This window comes from Spironucleus salmonicida, assembly GCF_000497125.1.
Source record: "Spironucleus salmonicida strain ATCC 50377 chromosome Unknown tig00000041, whole genome shotgun sequence".
Taxonomy (NCBI): Eukaryota; Fornicata; order Diplomonadida; family Hexamitidae; genus Spironucleus; species Spironucleus salmonicida.
Window position 1 is genome coordinate 5001 of NW_027150731.1, and position 12330 is coordinate 17330.

General features: G+C 32.9%; 5 protein-coding genes across 5 annotated transcripts in view; 3 read left to right on the forward strand and 2 right to left on the reverse strand. All coding sequences in view use genetic code 6, as the record gives it.

Moving 5' to 3' along the window:
• The window catches only part of SS50377_28793 (uncharacterized protein), a gene marked incomplete at both ends in the record, with an annotated part of 5193 nt that extends 890 nt beyond the window's left edge, over window positions 1-4303 (reverse strand). Inside the window, one exon of the mRNA XM_067912547.1 lies at window positions 1-4303. This exon is cut by the window's left edge and continues 890 nt beyond it. Within this exon, the coding sequence (XP_067760108.1) occupies window positions 1-4303 (4303 nt within the window).
• A 532-nt stretch (window positions 4304-4835) lies between these two features.
• On the forward strand, window positions 4836-7355 carry SS50377_28794 (Transmembrane domain-containing protein; the record flags this gene model as incomplete). Its single annotated transcript, XM_067912548.1, has 1 exon — window positions 4836-7355. One exon carries the CDS (start codon window positions 4836-4838, stop codon window positions 7353-7355), a length of 2520 nt encoding a protein of 839 aa, XP_067760109.1.
• A 531-nt stretch (window positions 7356-7886) lies between these two features.
• SS50377_28795 (uncharacterized protein) lies at window positions 7887-8348 on the forward strand (the record flags this gene model as incomplete). Its single annotated transcript, XM_067912549.1, has 1 exon — window positions 7887-8348. The coding sequence occupies one exon, from the start codon at window positions 7887-7889 to the stop codon at window positions 8346-8348; it is 462 nt and encodes a 153-aa protein (XP_067760110.1).
• A 1103-nt stretch (window positions 8349-9451) lies between these two features.
• SS50377_28796 (uncharacterized protein) lies at window positions 9452-10309 on the forward strand (the record flags this gene model as incomplete). Its single annotated transcript, XM_067912550.1, has 1 exon — window positions 9452-10309. The coding sequence occupies one exon, from the start codon at window positions 9452-9454 to the stop codon at window positions 10307-10309; it is 858 nt and encodes a 285-aa protein (XP_067760111.1).
• Window positions 10310-12059: 1750 nt separating this feature from the next.
• Window positions 12060-12311, reverse strand: SS50377_28797 (uncharacterized protein; the record flags this gene model as incomplete). Its single annotated transcript, XM_067912551.1, has 1 exon — window positions 12060-12311. The coding sequence occupies one exon, from the start codon at window positions 12309-12311 to the stop codon at window positions 12060-12062; it is 252 nt and encodes an 83-aa protein (XP_067760112.1).
• Between the last annotated feature and the right edge of the window lie 19 nt (window positions 12312-12330).

Sequence of the window (12330 nt, forward strand, 5' to 3'; positions counted from 1 at the left end):
CTTTTAATTATTCCAGCTTACACATTATATTATCTATATTTTCCACACGCGAGAGATCTAACTTAAATTCTTTCCCAATAGTTATTAACTTAGCGAAACTATCCTAGAAAAAAATTTCACACTCAGGGTATGCACTTATTTTTAAGAACTTGTCCAGGTTGATATTATCATTTTCGCCTTAAAGTAAAGTAATTTCAGCATCTTTTAAGCTCTATAGTACTATCTTTTTATCTGCAGCAATAGTTATTATTTAAATGTAGTGGGTATTCTAATGCTATAGTACTAGAAAATATCTACTATTTGTATATAACTTCGTTAATTTTATCTTTTATTCAGGAGCTAATTAAATTATCTAGTAAACTAGGCAAATCATTTTCTATCCTTCTATAATGGCTGCTTCCTTCACTATAACTTCTCTCTCCGTTTTCTGTTAGCCCTTAACAAAATCATCAGAATCCTTCTTCATTTTGAGAATCTAAAACGACTGCTCTTTGTCCAATCCAATTTAAACCACGTTACTGAGCTCAAACGCTTATATCTTCTCCTTCAAAACTTCTACAATGTGGTGCCCACACTCTACTGGCAAAACCTGACAATTATAAATGCTTTGCAAGTCTAACTTTTTATATCCGTGAAAAGTTAAAATGAAGTCAAATATTCTATAACTATCAGTCTCTAAACTTTAACTGAAGCACATTTTCTTATCAAAAGGAATGACTACTATTAAGGTTTTCATACTCTTGTTTTATTGCTTCAAAACTTCGAATGCCTCCTTTGCTGACTGTATGGAATCTTACAATATTTAGTTATAAACCGTAGCCTTTCCAGACGTTTCTTGGTGAGTATTATAATTCTAAAAGGCATAATCAAAAGTTGGATTCATGAAAATAAATTAGTGTCCTCCAGAAATATCTTATAGCAACTTAAAAACATTCTTGCTTTTCTCGGAATCAATACTTCCACCATGCAAGTATTAGACGTAGATATGTCCAGTGTCCACGTACCTCATAATCAGGGAAATGTTCGTAATTAGGGTTGCCGACTGCCAGGTAAGCTTCGCCATGAACAGGATGACCTGCATAAATTCAAGTAATACGCTTCTTTAGAAGAACTTAGACAGTTACTACAGAGTATCTTAAGCATCTGCTATACTTATCGTTGAGGTTGAATATTTCGCTATAAATGCAAGCATGAGCTAATAGTTCAAAACGGATACCACCTCGTAGTTCAGAGTCGACGATGCAATGCAGCTGATATTATAATTTTGATTATCTTGTAGTAATTCAAAATGAGCATCTCCTTTTGTGAGCTTAAATTTAGCGTCATTCTCAGCACCTTTGTGTATGATAATATTGTTATAGGTTTAGGTGAGGCTATCAAATTGATACATAGTATGTTCTGTTCTTTCATCTTCACTTTTTATATAAACACTGACTACATGCCTGCTGGTTGCATTGAAATTTAATATTTTTTAGTTATACTGAAACCATATAGATGGACACACCGAGGAGCACATGAACTGCATCTCAACCGACTTCTCCGTCATCATCGAGTACAGTAGCGATACCAAAATTGGGGTGTCTTTAGCAAATGTCTTGACTGTACCTGGTATAGCACCTACTGACTTGACATAACCAGTAGCATCCACTACCATCCGACGCTACTCGTACTGCAAGCTAGACAGCAATGACGCGTGAGGCTGTACATATCCTAATATTTAAGTATTAATGTAGCCCATATTAGCTCTACTTGACATGGCATTGTAGCAAAACTAATTTACTGTAAGAAAATTAATTACGGTAAGATCTGTTCCCACCATAATTACAGTAGACTGCTTTACATTTGGTACAAACAACAATTTCGTGGTGTCAAAAGTTTTTTATAAGCTTTCTAATAATGGTTTATGTTTTTCATGAAACATTGAAATAAAATTTTCAACCTATTATTCTTTGCGTTGATCTTCTTCCAAATCTGGCGACTTACTAACAGCAAAATACTCTTAGATAAGTTCAATAACTGAATATTTCCAAAATTTTTAAGTAACAAATTATAAGCTAATCTCCAAATCTTCATGGATATCCTTAGGTCGTAATATTGTTTCATTTATATCTACAAATCTCATTGCTACAATTGAAAAAATCTTCCAAAACGCTGTTTCGATCCCTCTGGGGTTGAACAACGATAGGATCAATTTGTAGAAATTCGTTTCAAAATCTTCATAGTATTGTCCTCGATTCCTGTAAGACACCATTCCTGAAAAGAATATTTCTCTAAATTATGTTCTGTTCCTAATGTTTAATATCTGCGGTGAGTGAACGACTAACTCGTCGAGAAGGTCGTAGTCATCAATCTCGAGGCGAAGGTACTCCATCGCTATAAGAATGTACTCTGATTTTCCTAGTAAACTATTAAGAGATTTAAAATATTCCACTATAATTCCTTAGTTGGCGTGTATAGTATTGAATCTCTAATCTGCATTTTGTGATTAAACACTGGCTAAAATGTTTTCAATAGTTTGGTACACGTCTATACCTTTATTTTAGAATCGATCTGTCATACTAATTTTGCCCAGTTCAGTTTTTGCTGATTCCAGAAGCTCTTTACTCAGAAGCGGCAAAATAACATTAATAACCAAATGATGTTGTTTATATTTGATAGATGCGAATGTATTTATCACCTTAAATTCATCACTATCCAACATGGTTTATATCTCTATATACTAATCTTTGCCTAACTAAATCAGTTTCTCTTCATAACGCATGAAGATCATCTGGCACAACTTAACGCATTTAGGGAACTTACTCTTCTGAGATTATAAGCATTCATCAACTAGAATAATAGGTGTTAAATGCAACGCTGGTTTCTTTGATCTTTCCAATATTTAGTCATCTGAAATACCAGAGGTATCCTTATGATTGTTGTAAATAAAAAAATTCTGATTTTAAAACAATTCAAATTTTGTAAATATGTGATTGTTATATTACAGCTTCTTCACAGCATCCAACAGATTAAAAGATTTATTTCCTTTAACATTCTTAATTTTCGTAATATTTTCTATGAAAATTACCATTTTATAAAATAGCTCTGAAACTTTGCCTATACTATCCAATTAGAATTAATGAAAGGCACATACACTTTGAAGTATAATCTTATTTAACTCTTTATCTTTCTTCAAATCTTCAACTTCCTTTGACTCTTTCTATTTATTTAAATCTTCAACTTCCTTTAATTCTTTAACGTTACTTATTTGTTTAATTTCGCTTAATTTATATACATCTATATATTATTAACCTAGACTGCTATGAAAATTTTCTGTGTAGTACTCATAAAGAGGCTACTCCTTATCAGATCTCATATTAAACAATATTGGAACATTCCCCATCAGGAGGTGGAAAAAATACTGCGTGTAGAGAGCTACGCTCTTGCCAGACTTGGAGCTTTAGCTTATGACAGCATTCGTAAGAGTGTCGTTAAGATCATTTTTAACCAACGAGAATAATGCAAAATACTCCGCCTTGAAGAGGTAGGACACGTGGCAGAGCTGCTGGAACATGAACAGGCAAATACCTGTATTAAGAAAGTGGGTGGGGAGCTGGAACAGGTTGATAAGCTCAAATTCATCCAACTATGGTTTTTCTTATTCTGTGAATGGCTATCCATTGTAAATCTTATTTGATACCTCAAATATCTTTCTAAGTTAATCCAACTCTTTACCATATACCTTTTTTGCATCAGTGTTATTCTTTAACTCTGCAAACTAAATATCATACAACCTGAATGCCGAGTAGCCAAAAATCAACGGCAGAATTAGAGGATACTCTCCTACCGTCTGGTACTTAATAGCTGCTAGCTGCAACAGTACCTGATTTTCATGAAAATCAATTTTCTTTATACTTTAGTCTAAAGAATATTTTAGTATCAAAACTATTGTATAGCGAAAAGTACTGTAAATGGTAGTCTTTAATGCTATTTGCAAATTTAGCAAAATCAGGTTCGCAGGTTGATTATACTGATAGCACATCTAGACCCATCTGTGCTGCGACAAGACCGATATTGCTCCATAAATTAGATTTTGCTAACAAATTTACCTCATTAAAATCTGATATTTAAAACCGTACTTTATGTGCAATTTTCCCCAGCTTCTTGTAGAGCAGAATAACCTACAATGCGCAAAGCTACTCTTTCGTTGTAATAATTGCACGTAGAATATATTTCTATTCACTATCAAGCTAGATAGATTAACTAATTTCGTTATCTCTTATGGTAAACTTAATCTATAAAATAGTATTACTAATTATTACATTTTTATTAACATCAACTGAAAATGGAATAGCGTCAAACTCGATAGATAAATCTGCAGTCATTTAAGAAGGAAATAGGAAAGATGTAAAGTAAAATATATCAATATTATACATTAATATAATATTATACTATGAATAAAAAACTCTACTTGCATTTATAATACATAATTTAATACATATTATAATTAATGAATGTTAAGCGTTTTACGAACAAAAAGTATAAATGAACTCGTGTAACTTTTCCATCTGCTTTAAGCACTAGTATGGAATTAATAATATACAATACTACTTAACTATTACGCATTATTAGTAAATATAGGAGTTTCCTAAAAATACATTAGCTCATACTCTATGCATGATACCACGCATCCCTATCCTTACTAGATGCAATAAGTAGCATCTTCTGTTGACCTAGCTTCTCTTTGGTAAAACTCATCCTAGCGAGTCGTCGTTACCGTCTAACATTCATCCATCCCTATGCTTCGGTCTTAATAAACATACCGAGTGAGACTGCAGATATCATTTTGATAGATTATGCATCATCCGGGTATTAAAGATAGAATACAATCAGTCTTCGGCATAACCTGTGCTTGTACTTACTAGTAAGAATAGCCTTCTTAGTGTACTGTGTACCTGGGCTCATAAGTGAATATATATTATTAAGATAGTAGTATATTATATAAATACAATAGTATATACTAAATATCCTTATAGGCACCACTCCCAATGCATCATACTACTAAACTCCATTTAAGATATTACTATATATACTATAGTATTGTATTGTCGTCAAGCACTATCCCAGTACCACTCACGCCTGCCGTGGTGCTGTCTATGGAAATACTTGGGGTACCGTACTGGTGGTACCCACTTCAGTAGCAGGCAGGTATTACACATAGAATATACAAACAGTCTTCGGCATAACCTGTGCTTGTACTCTACAGGTAAGAATAGCCTTCTTAGGCTACTGTGCACCTGGGCTCATAAGTGAATATATATTAGTAAGCATAGTAGTATATTCTATAAATACAATAGTAATATATTATATATCCTTATAGGCACCACTCCCAATGCATCTATACTACTAAACTCCATTTAAGATATTACTATATATACTATAGTATTGTATTGTCGTCAAGCACTATCCCAGTACCACTCACGCCTGCCGTGGTGCTGTCTATGGAAATACTTGGGGTACCGTACTGGTGGTACCCACTTCAGTAGCAGATAGTTATTAAAGATAGAATACAAACAGTCTTCGGCATAGCCTGTGCTTGTACTCTACAGTAAGAATACCCTTCCTAGTGTACTGTGCACCTGGGCTCATAAGTGAATATATATTAGTAAGGGTAGTAGTATATTATATAAATACAATAGTAATATGCTAAATATCCTTACAGCACCACTCCCAATGCATATATACTACTAAACTCCAATTAAGATATTACTATATATACTATAGTATTGTATAATCATCCAGCACTATGCAGTACCACTCACGCCTACCGTGGTGCTGTCTATGGAAATACTTGGGGTCCAGTACTAGTGGTACCCACTTCAGTAGCAGCCAGGTATTACACATAGAATATACAATCAGTCTTCGGCACAACCTGTGCTTGTACTCTACTAGTAAGAATAGCCTTCTTAGGATACTGTGTACCTGGGCTCATAAGTGAATATATATTATTAAGGGTAGTGCTATATTCTAGAAATACAATAGTAATATGCTAAATATCCTTACAAGCACCACTCCCAATGCATATATACTACTAAACTCCATTTAAGATATTATATATATACTATAGTATTGTATAATCATCCAGCACTATGCAGTACCACTCACGCCTACCGTGGTGCTGTCTATGGAAATACTTGGGGTCCAGTACTAGTGGTACCCAGTTCACTAGCAGGCAGGTACTACACATAGAATATACAAACAGTCTTCGGCACAACCTGTGCTTGTACTCTACTAGTAAGAATAGCCTTCTTAGTGATACTGTGTACCTGGGCTCATAAGTGAATATATATTATTAAGGGTAGTGCTATATTCTAGAAATACAATAGTAATATGCTAAATATCCTTACAAGCACCACTCCCAATGCATATATACTACTAAACTCCAATTAAGATATTACTATATATACTATAGTATTGTATAATCATCCAGCACTATGCAGTACCACTCACGCCTACCGTGGTGCTGTCTATGGAAATACTTGGGGTCCAGTACTAGTGGTACCCACTTCAGTAGCAGCCAGGTATTACACATAGAATATACAATCAGTCTTCGGCACAACCTGTGCTTGTACTCTACTAGTAAGAATAGCCTTCTTAGTGATACTGTGTACCTGGGCTCATAAGTGAATATATATTATTAAGGGTAGTGCTATATTCTAGAAATACAATAGTAATATGCTAAATATCCTTACAAGCACCACTCCCAATGCATATATACTACTAAACTCCAATTAAGATATTACTATATATACTATAGTATTGTATAATCATCCAGCACTATGCAGTACCACTCACGCCTACCGTGGTGCTGTCTATGGAAATACTTGGGGTCCAGTACTAGTGGTACCCACTTCAGTAGCAGCCAGGTATTACACATAGAATATACAATCAGTCTTCGGCACAACCTGTGCTTGTACTCTACTAGTAAGAATAGCCTTCTTAGTGATACTGTGTACCTGGGCTCATAAGTGAATATATATTATTAAGGGTAGTGCTATATTCTAGAAATACAATAGTAATATGCTAAATATCCTTACAAGCACCACTCCCAATGCATATATACTACTAAACTCCATTTAAGATATTATATATATACTATAGTATTGTATAATCATCCAGCACTATGCAGTACCACTCACGCCTACCGTGGTGCTGTCTATGGAAATACTTGGGGTCCAGTACTAGTGGTACCCACTTCAGTAGCAGCCAGGTATTACACATAGAATATACAATCAGTCTTCGGCACAACCTGTGCTTGTACTCTACTAGTAAGAATAGCCTTCTTAGTGATACTGTGTACCTGGGCTCATAAGTGAATATATATTATTAAGGGTAGTGCTATATTCTAGAAATACAATAGTATATGCTAAATATCCTTATAAGCACCACTCCCAATGCATATATACTACTAAACTCCAATTAAGATATTACTATATATACTATAGTATTGCATACTCATCAAGCACTATCCCAGTACCACTCACGCCTACCGTGGTGCTGTCTATGGAAATACTTGGGGTACCAGTACTGGTGGTACCCAGTTCAGTAGCAGATAGGTATTAAACATAGAATATACAAACAGTCTTCGGCATAGCCTGTGCTTGTACTCTACAGGTAAGAATAGCCTTCTTAGGCTACTGTGCACCTGGGCTCATAAGTGAATATATATTATTAAGGGTAGTAGTATATTCTATAAATACAATAGTAATATATTATATATCCTTATAGGCACCACTCCCAATGCATATATACTACTAAACTCCATTTAAGATATTATATATATACTATAGTATTGTATAATCATCCAGCACTATGCAGTACCACTCACGCCTACCGTGGTGCTGTCTATGGAAATACTTGGGGTCCAGTACTAGTGGTACCCACTTCACTAGCAGCCACCTATGCCAAATATGAAGAGTGAACCATTATTCAGTATGCCAACAGCCGCAACTCAGCCTCGTAGCACCAAAATGTGGAAGGCCTAAGCTATCATAAGTCCAACCCTATTCTTAATAAATTATGATATTGCTACCTCGCTGGGTCCTGACCACCAGCTAGCGCCATCTCGTCACCCCTAATAACCATATTTTCACTTGCCCTATCCGCTCCCAAATCTCTAGATTTCGTGCAGCTCATGCAACTTTGTCCCTAATAAATTCCCTTCAGTGCAAACTTCGCTCTCGCGCTCTCGAGATTCCATGCAGTTATGGACCAAATTTCCGCTGAAATTTCACGAATTTATCAACTTTAAATCGGTGCAATCGGCGTATTTTGCAGAATTAAAAACCGTACCGTTTGGGACATCTTGACGATGCTGTTTTCAAACTTCTGAGGATCGGTTTGCAGGGTGCTTTGCATTTACTCTTGGCGGTATCAGGCATGATGAAATAGTGATAAATGGAGGTATGATAGGTACATTCGATATGTAGTGGATAGCATTAGCCAAATGGTGCTTGTGAATTGTCTGGGGAGCATCTTCAACGCATTTTGAAAGAATAGCATTTTAATTAAATTTAATGTATAATAAAATATGAAATCTCGATTTTTAAAGCGCTTCCGCTATCGATGAGAGGCTCGACATTTAAGACTTTAAAATTACTGCTCTGATAATTAAAATTATATCATATGATATATTATAAAAATATGCATAGCTAGTGTTATTATATAGGGAAACTCAAATTATACATATGAGCAGATTTAGTTATATTTATATTTACTTGTGTAGGTTTTTGTTTACTGATTATACTATATTAGTATTTAATATATATTGTAAACATTTAACATTATTTTAGATCAAAAACTCAGGTTAAAACTAATTAGTTCTAAATATTTAATATTCTTATAATTCATATCATATTTGTGACTCAAAACCAGAATATTGTATACTATGGAATGCATTAGCAACAATTTAGTGCATAGTGCTAGGGGTAAATTTGATACTGTGCAGGACTAGTTAAGTTAAATATATCATGCAGATCATGTCTAATACTGAGTAAACGATATTTACCTAAACTAGTATTGTAATTATTACCAACTGCATCGAAATATACTTATTAAGGAAAAAGCTTTGAAATCTATTTTGTATTTAGTTTCTGTATGCCAGCTAATTACCTACTGCGCGCCTTGCTAATATATTATATATCTGCATAGTTATGAAATACCCAAGTAGTAAAATAAGCGCTCTAGCAGCCCAACATAGCAGGATCACTCCTCTCAAATACATAGAGTCCTGTAAAACCACACGAATAATATATTTAGTAAGATCTCTTTACATCTCTTGGCGAATCTCACATCCTGAATACCTACCGCTGCATCTTGCACAAATAATTTCACTTGCTTTTATTATTGTTACTCTGATTCGCTCTGCTAACTCCTATCTAATAAAATAATAGTATATCCTACACTATCACGGATGTTCCAAAGCAGAGAAAGTAGATACTAGATCGTGCTATGTCAGCTTTTGGCAACAGGCCCCTATTTTTTTCAAAACATAATTAACATGAGGTTATTAGTTAGAATCAATTAAAAGGGCATATTGGTAGCGGAGGCAAAACGAAGGACAGTAACCTCCTATTGGGCTACTGATCCCTAAGAGTACCATGGTTAATCGTAACTAAACCCTGGTAATGATAATCTATCTGAAATGTTCATCTTTTAAAAGTTATGTAATTTATAAAGTTCAATATTGACATACTATATAAATATTACTTATTATAAAATTTTAACAGATTTTAGAAATGATAAAGTACCATTGCAAATAATAAACTCTAAATATTTTAAATTGGTTTATTAAGATTCACATCATCGTATCAATAATTAATAGCACATCCTTCCTGAAGTTGAATATAAGATGTTTTATGAATAGTTTAAATTAGCATTCGATGAGTATACTATTGATCCAACAGTAAAAAAATTAAATTTGAATACATGTTTCAGTTATTAAACAAAGATATATTTGGAGATTACAAAAACAACAGTAATTATTAAAAGAAATCTTATAAGCAAAATTAATTCAGCTAAGTTCTTTAGACACTTAAATACAGTTTATATAAAATCAAATTAATGTGATGAAACCATTAGTATCTTAATATATAAAAGTTTAATGCTGTAGCCTTTGAATCGATATATATTTGTTTGGAAAGATATGACTAACAGAACTAATTAAATATCATTTAATATTTTAAATTAAACTGATAGTAAAAGAGTTGCATCTCAGGCAGAAGTTTAACAAGAATCAGTTTATATCTTTTGTAGATTCTTGTTAAAGTGATTAATACATATAATTTAAGTTATTTTGTTATTCAATTAAATATATGGAGTACAATATACAATCAGACGAAATTCAATTTTTGATATAAAAAACAAAAAAATACTCGGACGCAACTGTCCGGACCCCAGGAGGTCTAAATTGAAATAATGGTTATGGTTATTTTGGACTTATGGGTTCAGCAGGAACAGTCAAAACGTATTCAATGAATAAAATAAATTAAGCGTATTAGATTAAAGTAAACTATCAAAGTATAATTCAGATGACCCTCATTTAAATAATAAGATATAACTCATACGTTCTTCTTAAGTCCGACTATAGGTTGTGATTATACTTATTAGAAATCAAAAACCAAAGATAATAGAATTAATATACCATTTGTTGATTCGAACGGAAGGACATCAAAATAAAAGTTATTAATGTTATGCCAAGAATTATAGAAAATGAAAACCATTATAAATCTATCATTGATAACATAAGATTAGATACGAACTACTTTAAAAGATAAAGAAATTAAAAAATGGAGATCAAAAACTATTCTTTCAAGTTTTTAAAAACATACTTTCACAATTCGAGTGGCTAAAGCAATAGTATTAAGAATGTTTAGTTTTATAGAAAGATTGTTTAGGTGATGATGTTGATTAGTATATGTAATTGCTGTATGAATAAATTGGATTGCGCTATAATAAATATTGACACGAAATTAAAATAGTTTTATTATTAGATGACATGAGTGGAAGTTCATTATTTCAAATTACAACTGAATCTGATTTCTATAAACTAATTATTTAAAGAAGATATCTTGGAATTTGGGCAACCATTTCATGTTTACATTCTATTAAGATACTGTATGGACCTTTTAGATAGTTGTTTACAGCTTTCTTGTTAATGAACGGTCTCAAGGAAGAACATATAAAAGATATCTTTAAGGATATTGGAAGGATAACAAGTTAAGAATTCGAATAGAAATAGTTTATTGAATTGTATAATAGATCATTGATTATTTTGGAAACGACTATTCGAAGAGAGGCTAATTCAAATATAGTTTTTTATATATAATTATTTAACCAGACCCAATGATCTTTATAAACTTTGATAAGCAAGTTAAGTGAATATCTGTTAATTTTTATCTATATTTAAAAGATAGTACCTTCATTTTTTAACCAAAGAAATGGTGAAGTTCATAAACGCAAAACTGCTGATTGAAGAAAAAGAGATGACCTAGCTTTCATCGAATTAGTAATAAATAATGAACTCATAAAGATAAATAAGAAAGCTAGTACTAAATAGAAATTTGAAAGTAATAACGTATGTAGCAAAGTTGAATAAATAAGATTGCTTAATAAAGATAGAGAAGTAATAGTTGTACTACCTTAAGAACTTGAACAATAGAACTATTATATACTCCTGATGTACTTAGCACTAAGCAAGACTATAGCAAGTTTTAATAATTAATAAGATTGAAACATATCATTTGGCTCATACTATAAACAAATCTAATATTTATTAACTAAAGATGAAGTGAAAACTATTTAAAATATTTAACCAGCTTCAAGAGAACTATATTTCTGATTCAAAAGGATCCAAACAAAAGATCAAGTTCAGGAAAAATAGGAGTAGCCAGGGTTTAGAAAATCATTCTGGCGAAATTTTCTGTTACTGAAAATTGAGTTCGTCACCTCGGAATCTATTAAGTTAAACAATAAATCAAAGAAAAGAATTCTAATGACATTAGAAGACAGCGAATGAATCATCACTTTACTAAACTGACTGCATACTAAACTAATTCATCGCATGATATTTTCCCATAAAGCTCACTGCACTCAACACCTCCAATTTTTTTTGAGAATTATTCCTCCAATAACGGTTATACACTGGGATTTGCCAGCTAAACTGCATACAAGGCTCCACAGACATGTGACGGTGCATTCCCACCGCCTGCATATTTTACGATATTCGTTAATGAAGGATTTACCTTTTCGGAGACTTTCTGAGCACAGTTCATTTTTCAAGATATATACAAA